Raw genomic sequence first — 21,375 nt, forward strand, 5'->3', positions numbered from 1 at the left:
AGGCACCATTTCCTTTCCTTTGTCCCCTGGAACGATCCCAAGTCGGTGATCACATCTGAATCTCTAGACTGCTTCTGCCTGCGTAATATCTAGCTGCTTATCAGAATCATGTCTTCTGTCACACCAGATGAATCAGACTTTTGGCATCTTCCCATATCATTGTAAGAAGCAGCAATGGGAAGAGGGGTAGGATGCTACGATCCAGACATAGTTATCATAACATAAATTTAAAACTCGAGTCTTTAAAGTGATCGGCGAAGCCGATGCTTTCTGAGCCTCCTGTCGCCACTACAATCTTTTGTTCCTCATCCGGATGCCAGAGAACCGGGTCCAGCTGTTGAGGCCCTTCTGGGAAAAGTTCACCTCTGACTCCAGTCTGTGCTTTTCCCGAATGGAATCATTTTCCAGCTCCTTCCCTGGCTCAGCGTGCTCTGTGACATTTCAGGGACTCATGTGGAGCACCCCACATCATTGCTCTGAGCAATGACCCCAAGGAACTTTCCAAGGACTAGACTGATGCAGGCTCCGACACTCGGGGGGGGGGGGGGTGAACCGGGTGTCAGGGGGGCCTGGGGCATCCGGCCGAGCTCCAGTAGAGTAGGGGTTCATCTCAACAGCTGTGTCGACATTGTTGGTCTTTCTTCCCTGCTCCCAGTACTGGCGCTGCTCCAATCAGAAAGCTGTGAGACATCCTCTCAGGCGCTCTCCCTGACTCACTTGGCTGCTCTTGTTTTGTACTCCTTTTCCTGGATCCACAAGGGTTTGAAGTACAAATCTGAACCCGCCATCTAGCTCCTTTCTCCATCCCTGACATGGGTGCCACTGGGACGCACGCCTGAGGCCACCCAAAGTTTTCCTGGCGGAGAGCCTGGGCTGACGCAGCTCAGCAGGTCAGAAGCTGTTCCTCCGCCAGGAGGAGAGCATGATGGACAGGTCTCCAGAAGCTTATACCTGCAACAGCACCATGGCACCATGCACCTGACAAGCCCCCACTACTCCTGGTAGGGCGTCTTCACTCCATCAAGGCCAAGATAATAAGTTTTGAGGCCAGCTGGATGCTTGACTTCATCATTTTAAAAATCTTAATACGTTTAGAATTGGATAGAGAGGAAAGAAGTCTTGGGTTCAAGAAGTGCCCCTCTATACAAATACACACACACACACACACACACACACACACACACACACACACACACAGAGAGAGGGGGGGGGCACGGGGGAAGGGAGGGAGGGAAAGAGAGAAACAGAGAGAGGCAGACAGAGACAGAGATAGACAGAGACTGACAGAGACAGAGACACACAGAGACACAGACAAACACAGATACACACACACACACCACCACCACCACCACCATCACCACCACCACCATCACCAACACCACCACCACCACTTTTCTTTACTAAGCTTAGGCACTTATCCTGATTCTGAGTTTTTGAAGATGAGCCTAATTGGACCCTTTCTTATACATTTCAATTTTTCATTGTTCCTGTTCCCAATACTCTGGCTACAATTGCCCAATTGCCCCATTCCAGTGTAATGCCCTCAATAAAAAGTTACCTTATTCCGGGGCTGGGGATTTAGCTCAGTGGTAGAGCGCTTACCTAGGAAGCGCAAGGCCCTGGGTTCGGTCCCCAGCTCCGAAAAAGAAAAAAAAAAAAAAGAAAAAAAAAGTTACCTTATTCCAAGGCTGCACTCATTCTCCAAAATCTGTCATATAGGAACACTGAGTTTCTCCATAGCCATGGAAAGGGAAGTGCCAGTTCAAACTAGACAAAGGAGATGGTCAGGGTGTGCACAATGGAACAGCATCAGTAGCGAACTCCTAGAGCACCTGCGGGTGTTAGGTGTTTTTGCCAAGCAGAAAGGATCAGTCATAGAAACTGCCCAGTAGGAGAAAGATGTCAAAACGATGACGAGGTACCCATCTCTAAAAGCATATCTAAGCATGTAGCAAGCGTTTAGGGCAGAGCTTTAAAAAAAAAAGAAAGAAAGAAAGAAAAAAAAGGAGCAAGGTGAGGGAAATTCCTGATGATTTTGCTAATGTTAAAATTCCATAGATTTGGCTAGCTTTATTTCTTTTGTTTTACATCATCAATTTAGAATTCTATAAAGAAAGAATGACATCAAAGAAAATCATTGGCCTAGAAGAAAAGAGCCCGTAGGCGTTGAGGTGTTATATATGGAGGCAGAGATCAGCACTGGAGCACCAGGGAGACTCCAAGTTCAGGCAACAGCATGGGTGAATGTGGGCTGTCCAGGGACTGGGAAGGGGAGGGGACGGCTGATACCCAAGCATAGTCCTGGGGTCCAGAGGCTCTCTGTGCTTGGAGGGATGGTTCCAGGAGAAACAAAGTAGGACCCGTGTTTCAGGGAACATTTTCTCACTGTGTGTCTCTCCAGTTCTTTTCAGGTACCTCTTTATCCTGCAAGTGGTACGGCTGGCACTAACTTACAACTTTTCTAACTGTAACTTCGAGATGATTTTGAGAATATATCATGCAACAATTTTTCGTGACCTGCTTAAAGATTTGAATGGGGTAAGAAACTTTTTTTTTTGGATGTATATATGTTCTCATGAAAAAAGTAAGGACAGATATCAAACAAATCCCAATTCAACTCTATAAGAAATGGAATAATTGGGGGGGAGGGGGAGACTATCCTAAAACTTTCTAAGAAGTAGCATTTTAAAACCCTTAGCATATAAAATGTGTATCCACGCGACTTTTACAAAGCAAGAAGAGGCTGGTGATAGAAATGGATATTTAGCTACCCCTTGCTACGGAATGGGAATCTTGGTGAGATAAGAACTCAGGAGCAGGGCGGCTAAAACGTGGAGCTGTGTTTCCCAGCCTTCTAGTGTTCTAGATACTTCAAGATACTGTTATGAGACATGGCAGACTTTAATTTTTAAAAATATATAGTAGTAACTATTTCTTTGAAAATGCACATTCGTAGGTACAGCGTGAGAGAGAGAGGCAGGTATGGTGGTTGTCAAGCATATACAGACATTTAAGGAATAGTTCTTTGCTGCAAGTGGGTTTTAAGCGCCAGGTGCACGCACTCCTGCTTCAGCAGGCTAGCTTTCCCTCTGAGAACCTAGTAAAAACTGAAAACCGAATGTTGGACCATCTTGTCCATCACGTAGGGTCAAGTCACCCAGTGGAAACTAAACTACTCCGGAGAACCCTGGAAGCAAAGAGCTGGGGAACGATTTTCCCTCCAACTCAGACCTTTCTCCTAATTTGCTTTCTTCCAGATCTTGTTCGACCAAATCGAGGACTGTGACAGCAGGGTGAGTAAAGTCGTCAGCAGCAGCGCTGGCTTTCCCCCGGGTGGCCGCATCGGGAAGGGAGCTGGGGGGGGAAGAGCCCCAGCAGGCGGCAGTTGAGCTCCAAGAGATGCTGGCTGCTGAGTCAATAGGAGACCTCAGGGCTGTTCAGTCTAGGACGCCACTTCTCCAGCTTAGGAGAAAAGTCTTGGCGGAGCAACTTGCAGTAGGCATCCCCTTCTGCCTGGGGGACGAAAGACCATCAGAAAACCCAAAGGAACGAAGGCGAAACACCACTTCCCTGGGTCCCAGGGCGTCTGCAGTCAGCACTGCCTCTTCAAGCCTCCTCAAAGGATGGGCGGAGCTAGCGAGGGTGGAAGCCCTTACAGTAGACACTCTCGGCTGCTCCAGCCAGGCACCTCCCTCCTGTGGGTTGATTCCGTTTCTCTCTTCTCAACTCGTCTGGATTCGGATTCCAGACACCTTCTTGGCGTCTTTCCTTTCTATCCCCATCCCTTCCCTACCCCTTTCATACAATTTTTAATTTCTGGCGTATTTTTTGCTCCCCGATTTCTCTGCCGCTTGTGAGCAGACAGCTTGTCTCCTGAAAATCGACCACCATACCTTCAATCCTGTCCCTGGCTGCCCGTCACTCCCCGAGAAAGCGTTCGCTTTGAAAACGAAAGCGGCCCTCATTAACTACTGCCCAGGCTACTCTGAAACTGAGGTAAGCCCAGAGCATCAAATGCCTGCCTTTGCAATGAATGAGTGGGGGAAAAGGAGCCCTCAATAAAACTGGGGCTTTAAGTGCAATGTTGTTTTTTGTTTTGTTTTGTTTTGTTTTTTTTTTTTTTGTTTTGTGTTTCTGATTTGAGGAGTAAAAGAGCCAGGTTGCGGTTGTCAGTCGAGCTAACCTTGACAAACAGGCCCAAACACTATCTACCTCCAGAGTCCTATTTTCTGTTGTTCTTTGGTCTGCATTTTGATTCTAAATCTAAGTCCCTGTTTCAAGGTGTGACCAGTGAGCCTCCCTCCTATATTAGCAGATTGTCCTCCCGGCTCCTGAAACATGATAGTTCAAAAGACCCAATTCCAAGACACAGGAACCAGACCTCCAAAAGTCCTGGGTTTGGTGCCCCTTAAAGGCTGGCTGGCTGCTCATTGGCTGCTTAAACGTCACTTTGTAGTAGTGTGCTTTTCCTTAACTTCCACACTCATCCGGCCCCCATTCCACCTCATTGCATTGGATGGAGTTGCAATCTCTTTTCTTATGGTACTTGTGTACACAGTTAGACGTGGGCAAGTGGAGAATTAAGAGTACTAACTCCAGACGCAGCCCGCCTGACTTTGAGCCCTAGTCCTGTAACTCGTAGCTGCGGAGTTTTGGATAAAGTACTTAGCCTACGGTGCTTTGGTAAAAATCAGAACAACACTGTTACATACTATGCAGGGCTATTGTGGGAATCAAATTAGTCACCACACGTGAAAGGGCTTGGAGCGGTGCCTGGCACACAATACTCCCTCAAAATTTATTTCACTTGGCAAGTGAAATTGAATGTTTGTCTTAACTGTGACGTGCTTAAGAAAACAGACGGATGTTTGTGTGCGCGTGCATATAAGTCTATGTAGATACACGTGTAAACGTGTTAACTTGGTGAACTTTGTTTATTATTTCTATGTAAATGTAGATAAGACTGTCCTGTTTGGGGGCTTCAAGACTGAACCCCTAGAGTTCAGTCAGGCTGGAAGTGGAAGTCACCTTGGCTGAGCTTGCAGTTGAAGGCAGCCATATGAGAAACTGGCTGAGCTCTCTGCCTTCTTTCCATGGAGACCCTAACAATTCTGCATATAGACAGAATAGAATGTATCAATATAACCAGGGCCCCAGAGACAGACTTCATTAAACTTGTAGACTTTATGGGAAAAGGGGAGAATCCGGAGGAATTTATTTTAGCACCTTCCCAGACTAAAGATGAAGTTGAAGAGACTGGAAGATTACTGTTTAACTTGGGAAATTCTATCCCTGGGAGGTTTGTTCTGTCATGATTCTAGGGCAGTTCATTTGAAGACCTGTACCAGAACCCTCATCAGAGTAGTAGGCTGGACATGTGAGCCAGAAAACTTTAGTTTCTAAGAACAGACTGAGTTTGTTGAACGATACGTACTGAGGCATAAAACACAGCTTGTGCCTCTGGGAACTTACCTTGTCAATGAGATCATGAAACTGTAAATTTATTCTTTCATTTAATTATGCAATAGACATTCAATGTTTCTGATGTAGAAAACGCTGTACTCAGGGTTGTGGGGGAATACCCATGATGCAATAGCAGTGAGAGCCAAGTGAAATGACACCTTTGAAGCCTTTGCAGAGTTTCAGAAGGAAGTTTCTGACTGAGTCTTAGCAGAGGCTTTATGGAGGAGGTGCTGAGAGAGACAGGGCTTTCCTCGGGAGAAGCACATGCAATCATACAGTGACCAAGTATTTGGGGAATTTCTTGGGAAAGGGATATGAATAGAAGCAGCCAGTTGCTAAAGATAGAAAAAAATTCTAATGTTGACTATTTCCTCCCATTCCACAGAGAAATGGTACTCTGGAAATGACACGAGAAATCAGAAACATCTGCCTGAATCAAACCTCACAAATTCTAGGATTGTGGCTTTCCTGCATTCAATCTCGAAGAAAAAATTAGCTTTTGGATTATATTATGAAAATATATATCTTGTTTTTAGTAGATATAATACTAAGGGTGTGACACTTAAAAGAACACTAATGTTTATTCTTTAATTATAGAAGGGATTCTTAACTTATTTTTGGCATATCGTTGTTTAGTGTAGGCGCTTTAAATGGAAAATGAGCATTACCCCTTTAATGGAAATAACCGTGCTGTTAATGATTGGCTTCGGCTTCTGAGCAGTCTTTCTCACCTCACCTGAGACACTTTACTCTAGGGCAAACCTAACTGTAGTAGGAAGAAAATCAAAAGTAGAAAAACAGTTGAAACCAATGACAGGATCTATACTCCATTTAAAAGGCAAGAATTTTTGTACCTGTAATGATTCTTCTAACATTCCTACGCTAAGATTTTACTAAAGAAGAAAATAACAGCAGAGGAAAGTGTTCAGGCAGTCACTGCCATGATGAAGCTGTCAGAATCTGAGAGCTACTGCTGCAACTGATCGTGTAGTAAATCCAGCTGTAAAGGGGATCTTAACCCACCACAGTGGGATGCACAGGCAGATCCCCAAGGGCATTGTGCAGCTGTGAGATATATATTTAAAGTTGTATATAATGATTTTCTAATTTATTCCGTGAGCACCTTTGAAAATATACATGTCGCTGTGTAACAAATACACTTCTGAATAAAGTAATTCTCAAGTTCCTTTCTTGTGAATGGCGTTTTAAATTTTGTTAAGCAACTTTCATGCCTACTTTTCTAAGGGGCATCCATCATGGTTGTCTACATCTTTATTGCCACTCAAGCCAACATCCCGTGGCCCACACTTCCTTTTAACTGGTATCAACCCTCCCTGCAGGAGGAAAGGTCTTCATAGGTAGTTGCCTCTTGGACAAATGACTGGAGTGCTTTTTTTTTTTTCCAAATATTTGCACCAGTCACTCCTTCCCACTGTGAATCTTTCTTTGTCTTGGAACAGATAAAACAGGTGAAAGTAAACAGTGAGTGTTAGATTCATTCCTGCACACCTCTTGTAAAATGCCCTCCCTCTTACCCTCAGAATCTTCTGAGCATTGCTGGAAAAGGCAACCTTGGCTTCAGAGCTCAGGCCAAGTAAGGGTAAATGGAAAACAGCTTATCCCCACCCCGCCACACACCCTGAGAAGAAATGTTCACCTCAATATGATTTTGAAGGTTAGCATTGACCCATTAACAAAAAGAAAAGCCTGATGTCCCCAAATCTGTATTACTTGTCAACAAGGAGCTAACAATAAGCACTGAGTAAATATTTAAAAAGTGCCTACTGTGGGCCAAGTTTTCTGAGGTGAAGTTTGTGCTGAACACTTAGTTACAAAAGTAAGATAGAACTCAGATCCAGAGAAGCTCAGAGTGGAACTGAATAAGTGGTTGCCAATAGTCCTTAACAAATCAACCAGTGTGGGCCAACGAGCCTTCTTTTGCTTGGAATAAAATCAGGACAGGCATACTTTCAAAAGTCTTCCTCTAAATTTCTTATCCAGAGCTTTTAAGCACGATCCTAAGAAAACTTCACTGGGTCTAGAAAAGGCAGCATCCACTGATTCTCTGAATAGAAGTTACAGAGGCCTGATATTTGAAATATATTAACTGAACTCTGTCTTACTACAAGTTCATTCTACCTTTTACTAAATCATGATAAAAGGTATTACAGCATTTTTTCTTAATTAAAATTTTAATTTTAGGGACCTAATTGCCCTAAAAGTGACTTCTACCAAGTTGGCAGAGGTCATAGGACAAAGTACCAAATCAAAGGGGTGCTCTGAGGTGGAGGCTATTAGAAGATAACTCCTGTTGTTGAGGAAAGCACGTGCCTTGAGAAAACTATACTGGAGAGAGGAAGAAACATCCAGACAATGAGAAGGACTAGTGTCCATTGTTCACTGCAAGCCAGGGAAATGAGCTGTCCTCAACAGGCATAATGGAAAATGTTGTAACCCATCAGACTATAAGTAGGGTGTGCACTGGCAAGTTTGATGTCAACTTGACACAAACTAGAGTCATCAGAGAGGAGGGAACCTCAGCTGAGAAAATGCCTCTACAATATTCAACTATATGGCATTTTCTTAATTGGTGATCAACATGGGAAGGGCCAAAACACTGTGGGTTGGGGTCATCCCTGGGCTGGTTGAGAAAGCTGGCTGAGCAAGCCATGGGAAGCAAGCTGCACCCCATCACAGCCTTATATTAGCTCCTGCCTTCAGGTTCCTGTCCTGATAGAGTTTTTGGCCTTACTTTCTTTGATGATGAACAGTGATGTGAGAATGTAAGCAAGTAAACCCTTTTGTCCCCACCTTGCTTTTTGATCATGGTGTTTCGTCCCAGCCATAGAAACCCCAAAACGGGTGCTTAAAAAATCTTACCTTTGTATGGAAGTATATTTAGCCCAAGACCAATGACTGCAACAATCTAACCTAGAGAATTAAAAAATAATAAAAGAATCTGTTCCTAAGTAACTTAGCTGTACTTCACAACGAACTACAAGAGTGCTTATGAAGTAAAGAATGACTCATACATGTGAATGTGTTCACCCAAAGATACATAAATATATACAAAGATACACATTCATAATTAAAATAAATCTTTAGAGAATGAAAGAAAATATAAAACAAAAGAGGGAGAGAGGGGAGATCTTGAGGCCAGAAGATCTGTAAGAAAGACTATCGTGTCTTGTTAGGAAAGGTGGCACACCTCCCAGTCTCTTCTGGAGACAGAAGGCATACAAATCTTTGTGAAGACCAGCTTCATCTATACAGTGAGTTCCAGGCCAGCCAAACTATACAGTGAGAGCATGTCTCAAAAATAAGGAGAAAAATATGGTCCTGTGGTATAAAAAGTACCACTAACTCAAAACTAACCTAAAGGGTAGAATTAATAAGTGGAACATTAAATTAATTATTATAATGTTGAGAACAAGCAAAAGAAACTTATTCTAAGTACTACCATTTCCTTTTCAGACTATATTTAATCTTAGTGAAAAACTAAATTCAAAATCCCAGGCCATAGGGGAGCTGGGAAATTTCTAACAGCTGAACAGTATCTATTATAAGAAAACAGTTGTCCAAGTCCAGATATCTCAGGGACAACTTCCCCATCTTGCTGGTAGTGTCAAACTAAGTTCAGGTTTCCAAGCCCAGGAACCTACACCTATCCTGATCGATGGAAACTCCCTTGCTCAACTCCTTATGTCAAAATATGATTGGACAATGCTTAAAGATATACAGGAAAACACAGGCAGACAGGTAGAAGCCCTTAAAGAAGACACAAATAAATCTGTTAAAGAAATATAGAAAAATAGAATCAAGCAGGTGAAGGAATTAAACAAAACAGTCTAAGAACTAAAAATGGGAATAGAAACAATAAAAATCACACAAAGGGAGGGAACCCTGGAGATGGACAACTTAGGAAAGAGGTCAGGAGCTACAGAATATAAGAGATAGAAGAGAGAATCTCAAAAGTAGAAGAAACCATAGAAAATACTGACACATAGGTCTAAGAAAATACAAAGTGTAAAAAGCTCCTAACCCAAAATATCCAGGAAATTCAGGACACAATTAAAAGATCAAACTTAAGAATAGTAGGAATAGAAGAGGACAAAGAATCCCAGCTCAAAGGGCCAGAAAACATCTTCAACAAAATCATAGAAGAAAATTTCTCTAACCCAAAGAAAGAGAGGGCCATAAATGTAGAAGAAGCCTACAGAACACCAAATAGACTGGACTGGGAAAAATCCTCCAATCACATAATAAGCAAAACAATAAATACACAGAACAAAGAAAGAATATTAAAAGCTGCAAGGGAAAATGGAAGTTATATGCAAGTAACATATAAAGGCAGCCCTATCAGAATTACACCACTCTAAAAACCAGATGATCCTAAGAGAACACAAAGGCTAGCCCAGGATACTATACCCAGTGAAACTCTCAATCATCATAGATGAAGGAACAAAGATATTCTATGACAAAACCATATTTAAACAATATCTTTCTACTAATCTATCCCTATAGAAGATACTAGAAGGAAATATCCAATACAAGGAAGGTAACTACACCCAAGAAACTAAACATTCACAACAAACCCAAAAGAAGAGAATCATACACATATAATACCACCTCTAGCAACAAAAATTACAGAAACTAACAAACATGTCTTTAATATCTCTTAATATCAATGGACTCAATTTCCCCAATAAAAAAGACACAGGCTAACAGACTGGATATGTAAACAGGATCCAGCATTTTGATGTATAGAGGAAACACACCTCAGTGACAAAGACAGACACTATCTCAGAGTAAAGGGCTGAAAAAAGTTTTCCAAGCAAATGGTCTCAAGAAACAAACAAATGGACTTATATTTCTATTCTAATATCCAATAAAATAGACTTTCAACCAAAAGTTATAAAATGAGATGAGGAAGGACACTTCCTATTTATTACAGGAAAAATTCACCAAGAGAAAGTCTCAATCCTGAACATCTAAGCCTCAAGTGCAACAGCACACACATTCATAAAAGAAACTTTAATAAAGTTCAAAACACACATTGAACCTCACACAATAATAGCGGGAGACTTCAACACTCCACTCTCACCAATGGACAGGCATTGAAATAGGAACTAAGCAGAGACACAATGAAACTAACAGAAGTTATGAACCAAATGAATTTAACATATATATATATATGTGTATATATATATATATATATATATATATATATATATATATATATATATACCTTCTCAGCACTCACGGAAGCTTCTTCAAAATTGACCATATAATTGGTCATAAAACAAACCTCATCAGATACAAGAAGACTGGAATAATCCCATACTTTCTATCAGATCACCACAGACTAAGGTTAGACTTCAATAACAACAAAACAACAGAAAGCCCACATACTCATGAAAAATAAACAACTTTCTGCTCAATGATAACTTGGTCAGGGAAAAAATAAGAAAGAAATCAAAGACTTTATATAATTAAATGAAAAGAAGACACATCATACCCAAACTAATGAGACACAATAAAAGCAGTGCTAAGAGGAAAATTCATAACACTAAGTGCCTCCATAAAGAAATTGTAGAGATTCATTACAGGCAAATTAAGAGCACACCCAAAAGCTCTAGAATAGAAAGAAACAAACACACCCAAGAGGAGTAGATGACAGGAAATAGTCAAACTTGGGGCTGAAATCAACCAGTTAGAAACAAAGAGAACAATACAAAGGATCAACAAAACCAAGAGCTGTTTCTTTGAGAAAATCAACAGAATAGATAAACCCTTAGCCAAACTAACTAAAGAGCATGGAGGCAGTATCCAAATTAAAAAAAATCATAAATGAAAAGGGAGACATAACAATAGAACCTGAGGAAATTCAAAATATCATAAAAACCTACTACAAAGCCTATACTCTACAAAACTGGAAAATTTAGATGAAATGGATGATTTTCTAGAAAGATGCCATGTACCAAAGTTAAATCAATATCAGGTATACTATTTAAACAGTCCCATAACCCCTAAAGAAATGGAAATAATTAGCAAAAACCTCCCAAACAAACAAAAAGCCCAGGGTCAGATGGTTTAAGTGCAGAATTCTACTAAACCTTCGAAGACAAGCTAATACCAATACTCCTCAAACTTTTCCATAAAATAGAAACAGAAGGAACACTACCTAATTCATTCTATGAAGTCACAGTTACTTTCATACCCAAAACACTGAAAGACCCACAAAGAAAGAGAACTTCAGACCAATCTTGCTTATGAATATCCGTGCAAAAAATACTCAATAAAATTCTTGAAAATTTAATCCAAGAACACATCAAAATCATTATTCACCTCAATCAAGTAGGCTTCATCCCAGGGATGCAGGGATGGTTCAATATACAAAAATACATCAACATAATACACTATATAAACAAACAAGAAAAACCCACATGACCATCTCATTAGATGCTGAAAAAGCCTTTGACAAAATACAACACTCCTTCATGTTAAAAGTCCTGGAGAGATTGGGAATTCATAAACATAATAAGAGCAACATACAGCAAATAACCAGCCAACATCAAATTAAATGGAAACTTGAAGCAATCCCACTAAAATCTGAACTAGACAAGGCTGCCCACTCTCTCCACACTTATTTAATACAGTACTTGAAATCCTAACCAGAGCAATCAGACAACAAAAGGAGGTCAAAGGGATACAAATTGGAAAGGAAGAAGTCAAAATATCACTATTTGCAGATGATATGATAGTATACTTAAGTGACCCCAAAAATTCCACCAAAGAATGATAAACAACTACAACAAAGTGGCTGGGTATAAAATTAACTCAAATTAAGAGCTCATAAATTAGTAGCCTTCCTTTACATAAATAATAAACAGGCTGAGAAAGAAATTAGGGAAGCAATGCCCTTCACAGTAGCTCCAGACAGTATAAAATATCTTCTTGTAACTCTTACCAAGCAAGTGAAAAGTCTGTATGACAAGAACTTCAAATCCCTGAAAAAAGAATTTGGGGAAGGCCTCAGAAGAGCAAAATATCTCACATGCTCATGGATTCGTAGGATTAACATAGTGAAAATGGCCATCTTACCAAAAGCAATCTACAGATTCAATGCAATCCCCATCAAAATCCCAACACAATTCTTCATCAGAATGGAAAGAGCAACTCTCAACTTGATATGGAAAACAAAAAACCCAGGATAGCCAAAACAATTCTCAACAATGTAGGCTGGTCCTAGGCCCTTGACACAGATGTAGCACAGGTCTACCTGGTCTGGCCTCAGTGGGAGAAGATGCACTTACTCCTTGAAAGCTGAGGCTCCCAGGGAAGGGGAAGGCCAATTGGAGGGGGAGCACCGGCTTGGAGGTAGGGGAAGGGGGGATGGAACAAGGAACTGTGGGAGGGGGGACTAACTGGATCAATGACTAGAAGGTAAATAAATAAAATAATTTAAATAAAAGGTATTTGAATTAAAGATGTGTTAAGAAAACTATCTTAGGACTAGAGAGACGGCTCAGGGGTTAAGAGCACTGACTGCTCTTCCAGAGGTCCTGAGTTCAATTCCCAGCAACCACATGGTGGCTCACAACCATCTCTTATGGGATTCGACGCCCTCTTCTGGTGGGTGTGAAGACAGCTACAGTGTGCTCATATACACTAAATAAATAATATTAAAGCAAACTCTCTTAAAACACATAAGAAAAATAATTTAAAATAAGAACAAAAAGACTATGGGGGAGCCATGAAATTATCAGAAATGCCTAATCTATGTGTAATAAGAATGTCTCAATGAGTTCTGGAAGAGGTACAGTAAAAACTGGAGCAGAAGGCACTGTTTCTGCTCCAGTTTCCCGCTCAGTACGTCTCTAACTGTGCAATTCCAAGAAGTTCACTAGAGTCCAGGAAGCCAAACCACTATGATGATCAATGTCGTCAAATTGCTTAAACTCAGCAAATACTAATAGCAGTGACTACAGTTATAAATCTCTTCAGACTATTCTTTTTGAAACTCTTTTTCAAAGTCTTCAATTCTACTTCCTTTTTTTGTTTGTTTTTTGTACCTATATTTTTTCCATCTTTATTAACTTGAGTATTTCTTATTTACATTTCGATTATTACTCCCCTTCCTGGTTTCTGGGCCAACATCCCCCCCTAACCCCTCCCCCTCCCCTTCTATATGGGTGTTCCCCTCCTCACCCTCCCCCCATTACCGCCCCCCCCAATAATCACGTTCACTGGGGGTTCAGTCTTAGCAGGACCCAGGGCTTCCCCTTCCACTGGTGCTCTTACTAGGATATTCATTGCTACCTATGAGGTCAGAGTCCAGGGTCAGTCCATGTATAGTCTTTAGGTAGTGGCTTAGTCCCTGGAAGCTCTGGTTGCTTGGCATTGTTGTTCATAAGGGGTCTCAAGCCCCTTCAAGCTCTTCCAGACCTTCCTCTGATTCCTTCAACGGGGGACCTATTCTCAGTTCAGCAGATTGCTGCTGGCATTCGCCTCTGTATTTGCTGAATTCTGGGTGTGTCTCTCAGGAGAGATCTACATCCGGCTCCTGTCAGTCTGCACTTCTTTGCTTCATCCATATTGTCTAATTGGGTGGCTGTATATGTATGGGCCACATGTGGGGCAGGCTCTGAATGGGTGTTCCTTCAGTCTCTATTCTAAACTTTGCCTCTCTATTCCCTCCCAAGGGTTATCTTGTCCCCCCCCCCTTTTTTTTTTTGGTTCTTTTTTTCGGAGCTGGGGACCGAACCCAGGGCCTTGCGCTTCCTAGGCAAGCGCTCTACCACTGAGCTAAATCCCCAACCCCATCTTGTTCCCCTTTTAAGAAGGAGTGAAGCATTCGCATTTTGGTCATCCTTCTTGAGTTTCATGTGTTCTGTGCATCTAGGGTAATTCAAGCATTTGGGCTAATGTCCACTTATCAATGAGTGCATACCATGTGTGTTTCTCTGTGATTGTGAGTGATCCTCACTCAGGATGATATTTTCCAGTTCCATCCATTTGCCTATAAATTTCATAAAGTCATTGTTTTTGATAGCTGAATAACATCCCATTGTGTAGATGTACCACATTTCCTGTATCCATTCCTCTGTTGAATGGCATCTGGGTTCTTTCCAGCTTCTGGCTATTATAAATAAGGCTGCTATGAACATAGTGGAGCATGTGTCTTTGTTATATTTTGGGACATCTTTAGGGTATATGCCCAAGAGAGGTATAGCTGGGTCCTCAGGCAGTTCAATGTCCGATTTTCTGAGGAACCTCCAGACTGATTTCCAGAATGGTTGTATCAATTTGCAGTCCCACCAGCAATAGAGGGGTGTTCCTCTTTCTCGACATCCTTGCCAGCATCTGCTGTCACCTGAGTTTTTGATCTTAGCCATTCTCACTGGTGTGAGGTGAAATCTCAGGGTCATTTTGATTTGCATTTCCCTTATGACTAAAGAGGTTGAACATTTCTTTAGATGTTTCCCAGCCATACAGCATTCCTCAGCTGTGAATTCTTTGTTTAGCTCTGAATCCCATTTTTTAATAGGGTTATTTGTCTCCCTGTGGTCTAACTTCTTGAGTTCTTTGTATATTTTGGAAATAAGTCCTCTATCAGTTGTAGGATTGGTAAAGATCTTTTCCCAATCTGTGTTGCTGTTTTGTCCTAACAACAGTGTCCTTTGCCTTACAGAAGGTTTGCAGTTTTATGAAATCCCATTTGTCGATTCTTGACCTTAGAGCATAAGCCATTGGTGTTTTGTTCAGGAAATTTTCTCCAGTGCCCATGTGTTCGAGTTGCTTCCCCACTTTTTCTTCTATTAGTTTGAGTGTATCTAGTTTGATGTGGAGGTCCATGATCCATTTGGACTTAAGCTTTGTACAGGGTGATAAGCATGGATCGATCTGCATTCTTCTACATGTTGACCTCCAGTTGAACCAGCACCATTTGCTGAAAATGCTATCTTTTTTCCATTGGATGGTTTTGGCTCCTTTGTCAAAAATCAAGTGACCATAGGTGTGTGGGTTCATTTCTGGGTCTTCAATTCTATTCCACTGGTCTATCTGTCTGTCTCTGTACCAATACCATGCAGTTTTAAGTCACTATTGCTCTGTAATACTGCTTGAGTTCAGGGATAGTGATTCCCCCTGAAGTCCTTTTATTGTTGAGGATAGTTTTAGCTGTCCTGGGTTTTTTGTTATTCCAGATGAATTTGCAAATTGTTCTGCCTAACTCTTTGAAGAATTGGATTGGTATTTTGATGGGGATTGCATTGAATCTGTAGATTGCTTTTGGTAAAATGGCCGTTTTTACTATATTAATCCTGCCAATCCATGAGCATGGGAGATCTTTCCATCTTCTGAGATCTTCTTCAATTCTACTTCTTTGATCTTGCCCGCTGCAGTCTGCTGTCTTCACCAGCATCCCGTGGTAGCACGCCAGAAATAGAAGCTAAGCACTGAGTAACCGTAATTACTGGCTTCCACTTGTGTTAAGTAGCACAGTTGGACTAATCCTTGCTGATTCTGTAATTTTTAAAATGTTTTGATCTTCAATTCTATTGCCTTTATTTTTACCTTAATTTTTTAAATTAATCATTCCATTTGTTTACATCTCAAATTATATCCTACTTCCAGGTTACCCCTCCACAAGACCCCTGGCCCACAACCTCCCTCTCCTCCCCTTTGTCTCTATGAGGGTGCTTCCCCACCCCCATCCTCTCCCACTCCACCCCCTGTGCTGGGGCATCAAGCCTCTGCAAATTCCATTATTTTCTTCTTCACTTTTCTCCCTCAAGTGCCTCTTAAAGCAGTCCCTTGCCTCTCTTAAATTAGTGGACTCTTTTCTTTTATTGTTAATATCGAGTCTGATATACATGTATAGATGCATAAATATGTAAATGCAACTTGCTTAGTTCATTTAGTGGTGCTTGTAGGTGTGTTATTTCAAGACTGGCCTCTTGGTATTGGATAGCCAATTGGCACTCATCTCTGGAGAATACTACTTCTCTTGTTCTCAGCCCGTAGCATTTTTCCAGAGGTAAGGCTTCCCTCTTCCTTGTTATCTGTCTGTTGGTGCTGCCCTTGTTCAAGTCTTGTTTAGGAAACCATATTATTGAGGTGTCTGCCGGGTGAAGCTTCGCTGTCATTTCTAAGAGGCATAATGTGAACTAAAGACTAAGATTATCATTAATAAACCAAGTACTTAAATATTTGTGGCAAACTTGTGACATTTATCCTGACTTTATACATGTGAGAAAACACATTGTGGATAAAACATTGTGATATAACTATTACATTAATATCTGGCTCTTAAATTTTCCATTACTTAGGATGATAAATTTACAGTGCTCTCTACCATGTGATACATGTACAGATTCCCAATAGTAGATGTGATAGTCATATTTTCAGTAAGTTTCATACTTATTCTTTATTATGGACCCATTCTCCCCTTGATTAGTGAAGGACTTTAATGAGCTACATCAGTCTAGGTGTTCCCTAAGTGTTTTCAGAATTGATTGGGTTATAAGCCAACAAATGAAGTTTCCTTGACATGAGTCTTTTGCATAGTGAGCACATGACCATGTTTGCTTTTTAATATAAGTTTTGTGGGAACTCTGAGAAGAAAAGGGGATAGAAAATGAAAATCCCACTCTCTGTGTGCAAAGACATGCATTGCTACCCATAACTGATGTGTATCTTAAGATTAGCATTGAGGTCACACATAGCTTTAGGATGAAAAAAAATGAGCTTTTAAAGTATAATTGAACAAGGATGTTAACTAGCCTTGAAGTAAATAGTCTTGTGTTTTGATTTTTCATTCTGTGAGCTAATTGGATGACTCATTTTGAATTATCTGTGTATGAGTTTACTACTTACTGTTGAAAGCCATGAATACCAAGTAGGGTCAAATAAAGCTTGAATAAGAACAGTTTTACACAGAGTTAGGAAACTCTCTTGTTTCTTGTCTTCTCGAAAGCACTAAGAAAGGAATGTAAACGATTTAAACAAAAGTTTAAGTAGCAAATCTAAGCAAAAACAGCACTCCCATGAGACATTGGAGAGGGCTACCCCAAGATGGACAGCAACCCACTGTGGTATGACTTTAAAAACAAAACAAAACAAAGAAACCCAAGAGCCAAGACTTGGCTAAATGCCTTAGCTTTGCCTGGCGTGAAGTTCATCTTTCAGACACATATGTCATACAACTCATAAAAGTGAGAGTTGAAATAAAATGTCTGTGATTAAAATCCAGTAACAATGATGCTTCTCATGGAAATTAGCTAAAAAGAAATATGTCCTATAGTTTCCTGACTTCAGAACAAAGTTGCTATTACACTTTATTAAAATGTGTATGCTTCTGATACAGGGTTTTTGAGAGCAACAGGGCCTTTCAGGGTTTAGTTGTTTGCAACCCAACAACCCAGGATTCCTGACACTCCTAGTTACCAAAGACTGGCCTGGGCCAGTGGATTTGAATTCACAAGTGCCCCACCAGTAAGGACTGCAAACACGGACAATGGTAGGGCCATGCAAAATGGAAGCAGGCTTTATTGAAGATGGTTATAGAAAAATGAGAGCTTGAAAAAAAGTGAGAGGAACTCCCAAGAGTAGGAGTGGCTCTCATGAGAGGGAAATTACTGAACTCCCTTGCCTAGAGTTTTGTAAAATACTTTTATTAAAGTGTAATTGAATTATTACTTTTCCAGTTCTCGTTCTTCCTCCAGATCCTGCCAGATCCCTTTCCCAAATCCTTCTACGTCTCCCCCATGCTCAGATTGATAGCCTCTCTTACTTAGATTATTATAAATGTGCACAAATGTGTGAAAAAGCCTTGCTGATTATGTTTTGTTGGTTGTGCCTATTTGGTTTCTGGGCTCATCACTAGAGTCTTTGCCGTGCTACAGCAGAGGTTGAACGAAGGCTGAGATCATTTCTTTGAGAGTGATTAGTTCCCTGTGCTATTATGGCATGTTAGGAAGAGCCCATACACTACATACATGTTCCTAAGCAAGAGAGGATCAGGTACTATTCTTGGTCTTCCTAACTGGGATGGTATAAACCTCTTTTATCCACCTCTAACTTTTCTCTTAACTTGATTATCTGACCTTGACTATCTGTCCCTGAGCCACTAAATTGCAAATAAGGATGGGTTCTAGCAAGAAGTTTCCATCTAGGAGACTATTCTAGACCATCTAGACAAGAAGGAAACCTTGAGCTATGTGTAGAAGAGGGATCCAATAGTTTGCAATAAGCAGCATGAGAAGCAAAGATATAGAAAAGAACAATAGTACCTGACCTCTGTTCTTCAAAAGCCTTTCAGAGAAATGGCTATGCTTTCACCACTGGGCCTGAGCCCTGCCCTGCTCATATTTACTAACTTGGTTATCGTACAGCCAGCTAGAAGCCTTAATTTTTACCTATTTATTGGTGTCTCAGACTGTGCCATTTTAATCATTAACCTTCCTTTCAACCACTACCTCTGTTCTCATTGCAACTCATGTGAGGAACGGGCATCTTTCACCATCAGCTCCTTACAGAAATCTAAGCTCTTGTACCACGTGTGGGTTGGTAATACAGACTTGACTTCTTAGTCAAATCTCTTACTTTCACCCCAGTTGGCAATTTTCCCATATATTGTTTGTTTATAGTGGTACCACTCAACTAATGACAGATAGATAATCTCACACATCCTCCATCACCAGAGAAACAGTGGGACAACCAGAAAGAACAAATCCCCATGGTGGGGAGAGTCTTCGACTGGGTATAAAAAGAACTGATATGTAATACCTGCTTTCTAGTTATCTAATTACATATCTACAGCCCATAGTAGTTCACTCATGAAGGAAATGAGGAAGCAACTGAAAAAGACCCAGAAACTTTACATTTCTGCTGTGTTCAGCTAGTGCACTAAAAAAGTGCATTTACAAATTGGGTAAGCCCAGTGAACAGCAAACTTCTCTGAAACTTTGTGGTCCCCAATAGCAACAAGTACTTACTAGATATACAGTTTTCAGATTCAATTTTAGGAATGGTATATGACCCCCCCCCAGTGCTGATTCAGATATTTTCAGTTAAGATATCAGTCGGACACTGGTGGTGCATGCCTTTAATGCCAGCATTCAGCAGGCAGATCTCTGTAAGTTCAAAGCCTGCCTACGCGACAGAGTGAGTTCCAGGATAGCCAGGGCTACACAGAAAAACCCTGTCTTAAGAAACAAGCAAGCATACAAACAAAAGATGTCACTCAAAGTTGCAGTTGTTAGAAATCTTAACTGGAGTTGATGGATCAGCTCCTAAAGTGGTTAACTCACTAATCTAACAGTTAGTTGACAAGAAGCCTTCAGTTCTTGGCTATGTAGAATGTTCTGTAGGTCTGCCTAAGACTCTAATGATATGGCAGTTGACTCTTCTAGGAACTTACGATTCGGGACTGTTTTACATGATCCAGCTACATAACATAGGTCAACCTTTTTGGGGTAGGATAGGGACTTGAGCAGCAATTTCCTCTGAATTGATACATTTCACCCTGGAGGGAAAGCTCAGTAAGAGTCAAGAAGAAAACAACCGGAAATTCTCCGGAAACTCCTGAAACTTATCAGATTGACCAGCTCCTCCCCACAGTTAGGAAAGCAGGAAATACTCTCCAAACAGAAGGGTTCTCCAAGGATGCAGCTTTATACAGCTTTTAAGGTGGGTGAGGATAGAATTTTGGTGATGCAGATACCTTTGAATCTTCCTGGCTTCCTTCAGTAACTTCTTGGCCATATTTTTTTTAACTCCATTAAGAGCGTTGGTTGTGCAAGTTGGAATATATTAGAATCATTAGTTCTAATCCTGGCTTCCTTGTATAGGATCAGCAGACATTTCTTTACATTTCCCCAGAAAACGCATGTGATCGTATATGAGGGATAAATACCAGGGAGCCGGAATGCTAAAGAATACCTTGAGCTCTCGATGCCATGATAGACAGAGTAAAAGACAACAAAAAATATTAATCTTCTTAGAGAAAGTACTAAAAAAATAATATTTAACCTTTAAAATGTTCATACTGGAATGGTGTCTATATTTATAGTCTCAACACTGAGGTAGGAGATTGAGGGGGCATATCCAAGACCCAAAAGGATTCTGTCTCAAGAAGAAAACTAGTAGCTCAAAGTGACACCATGACATAGCCATTCATTTCCCTGGATATTATGAAGCCCTAATCATTGACTCACATTGAAATGTATCATTTCTCAGCAGGGTATGACTTCTAGTATCCCAGACTCTACTTCCCCTGTGTAGTTCGAGCTGGGTGCTGGTGTCTTTATGGCATCTCTAAGAGACAAAGGTTTCCTTCCTCCAATCACATAGTCACGAAACCTACTGGCTTCTGAATAGCAAGCAAGTGTTCGAGGACAGAGTGAACCCTGACTAATTGTTAAAACTATACAACTCCCAATGAGTCCATAACGCCTCTTTCAAGTGACAGAGCACAGCAGTAAACACGTGTATCCACCGCAACCATACTGCTAGATTTTTTTCACAGTCATTTTGATGGTTAAACTGTGTTCCTTTAGTCAGTAATCAGGAAACTTACCAGGCTCAGGAAGATTAGAAAGTTACAAGTTTCCCAGTAACTCTCTCTCCCTGGCAGAGTTTTATAAACAGTAGTAACTGCTGGATACAGTGGTGGTGGCTGCTGCACAGATGACCTTTTGTGAGTTGTCACAGATGCTAGGGCAGGCCTTTTGGTGATACAGTTGCCTTTGAGTTATCCATGTTTCCATGGATACCTATGTGGTAATCTCCAAATACTTACAAATTAACCAAGGGGCATTTGTGTGAAAGTATTTCTTTGGTCTTTCTGTCTAGGAAGAATAGGCATCTGTTCCTATTTCCCCCCTGGGGAAAGTATAATATAAAAAA

The 21,375-nt window shown here is 40.9% G+C and overlaps 1 protein-coding gene across 5 annotated transcripts in view; it reads left to right on the top strand.

Annotated features, from left to right (window-relative positions):
* The window catches only part of Tslp (thymic stromal lymphopoietin), a 46,726-nt gene extending 40,077 nt beyond the window's left edge, over positions 1-6,649 (top strand). For 3 of the 5 annotated variants that reach the window (XM_087593522.1, XM_087593523.1, XM_087593524.1), the window contains 4 exons: positions 2,402-2,538; positions 3,258-3,293; positions 3,862-3,996; positions 5,849-6,649. In XM_087593522.1, coding sequence (XP_087449648.1) covers positions 2,479-2,538; positions 3,258-3,293; positions 3,862-3,996; positions 5,849-5,959 — 342 coding nt within the window. In that variant the 5' untranslated portion in view covers positions 2,402-2,478 and the 3' untranslated portion in view covers positions 5,960-6,649. 5 annotated transcript variants of the gene reach the window in all.
* The last annotated feature ends 14,726 nt before the right edge of the window (positions 6,650-21,375 follow it).

Source organism: Rattus norvegicus, chromosome 18, assembly GCF_021556685.1.
Source record: "Rattus norvegicus strain SHRSP/BbbUtx chromosome 18, alternate assembly SHRSP_T2T, whole genome shotgun sequence".
Taxonomy (NCBI): domain Eukaryota; kingdom Metazoa; phylum Chordata; class Mammalia; order Rodentia; family Muridae; genus Rattus; species Rattus norvegicus.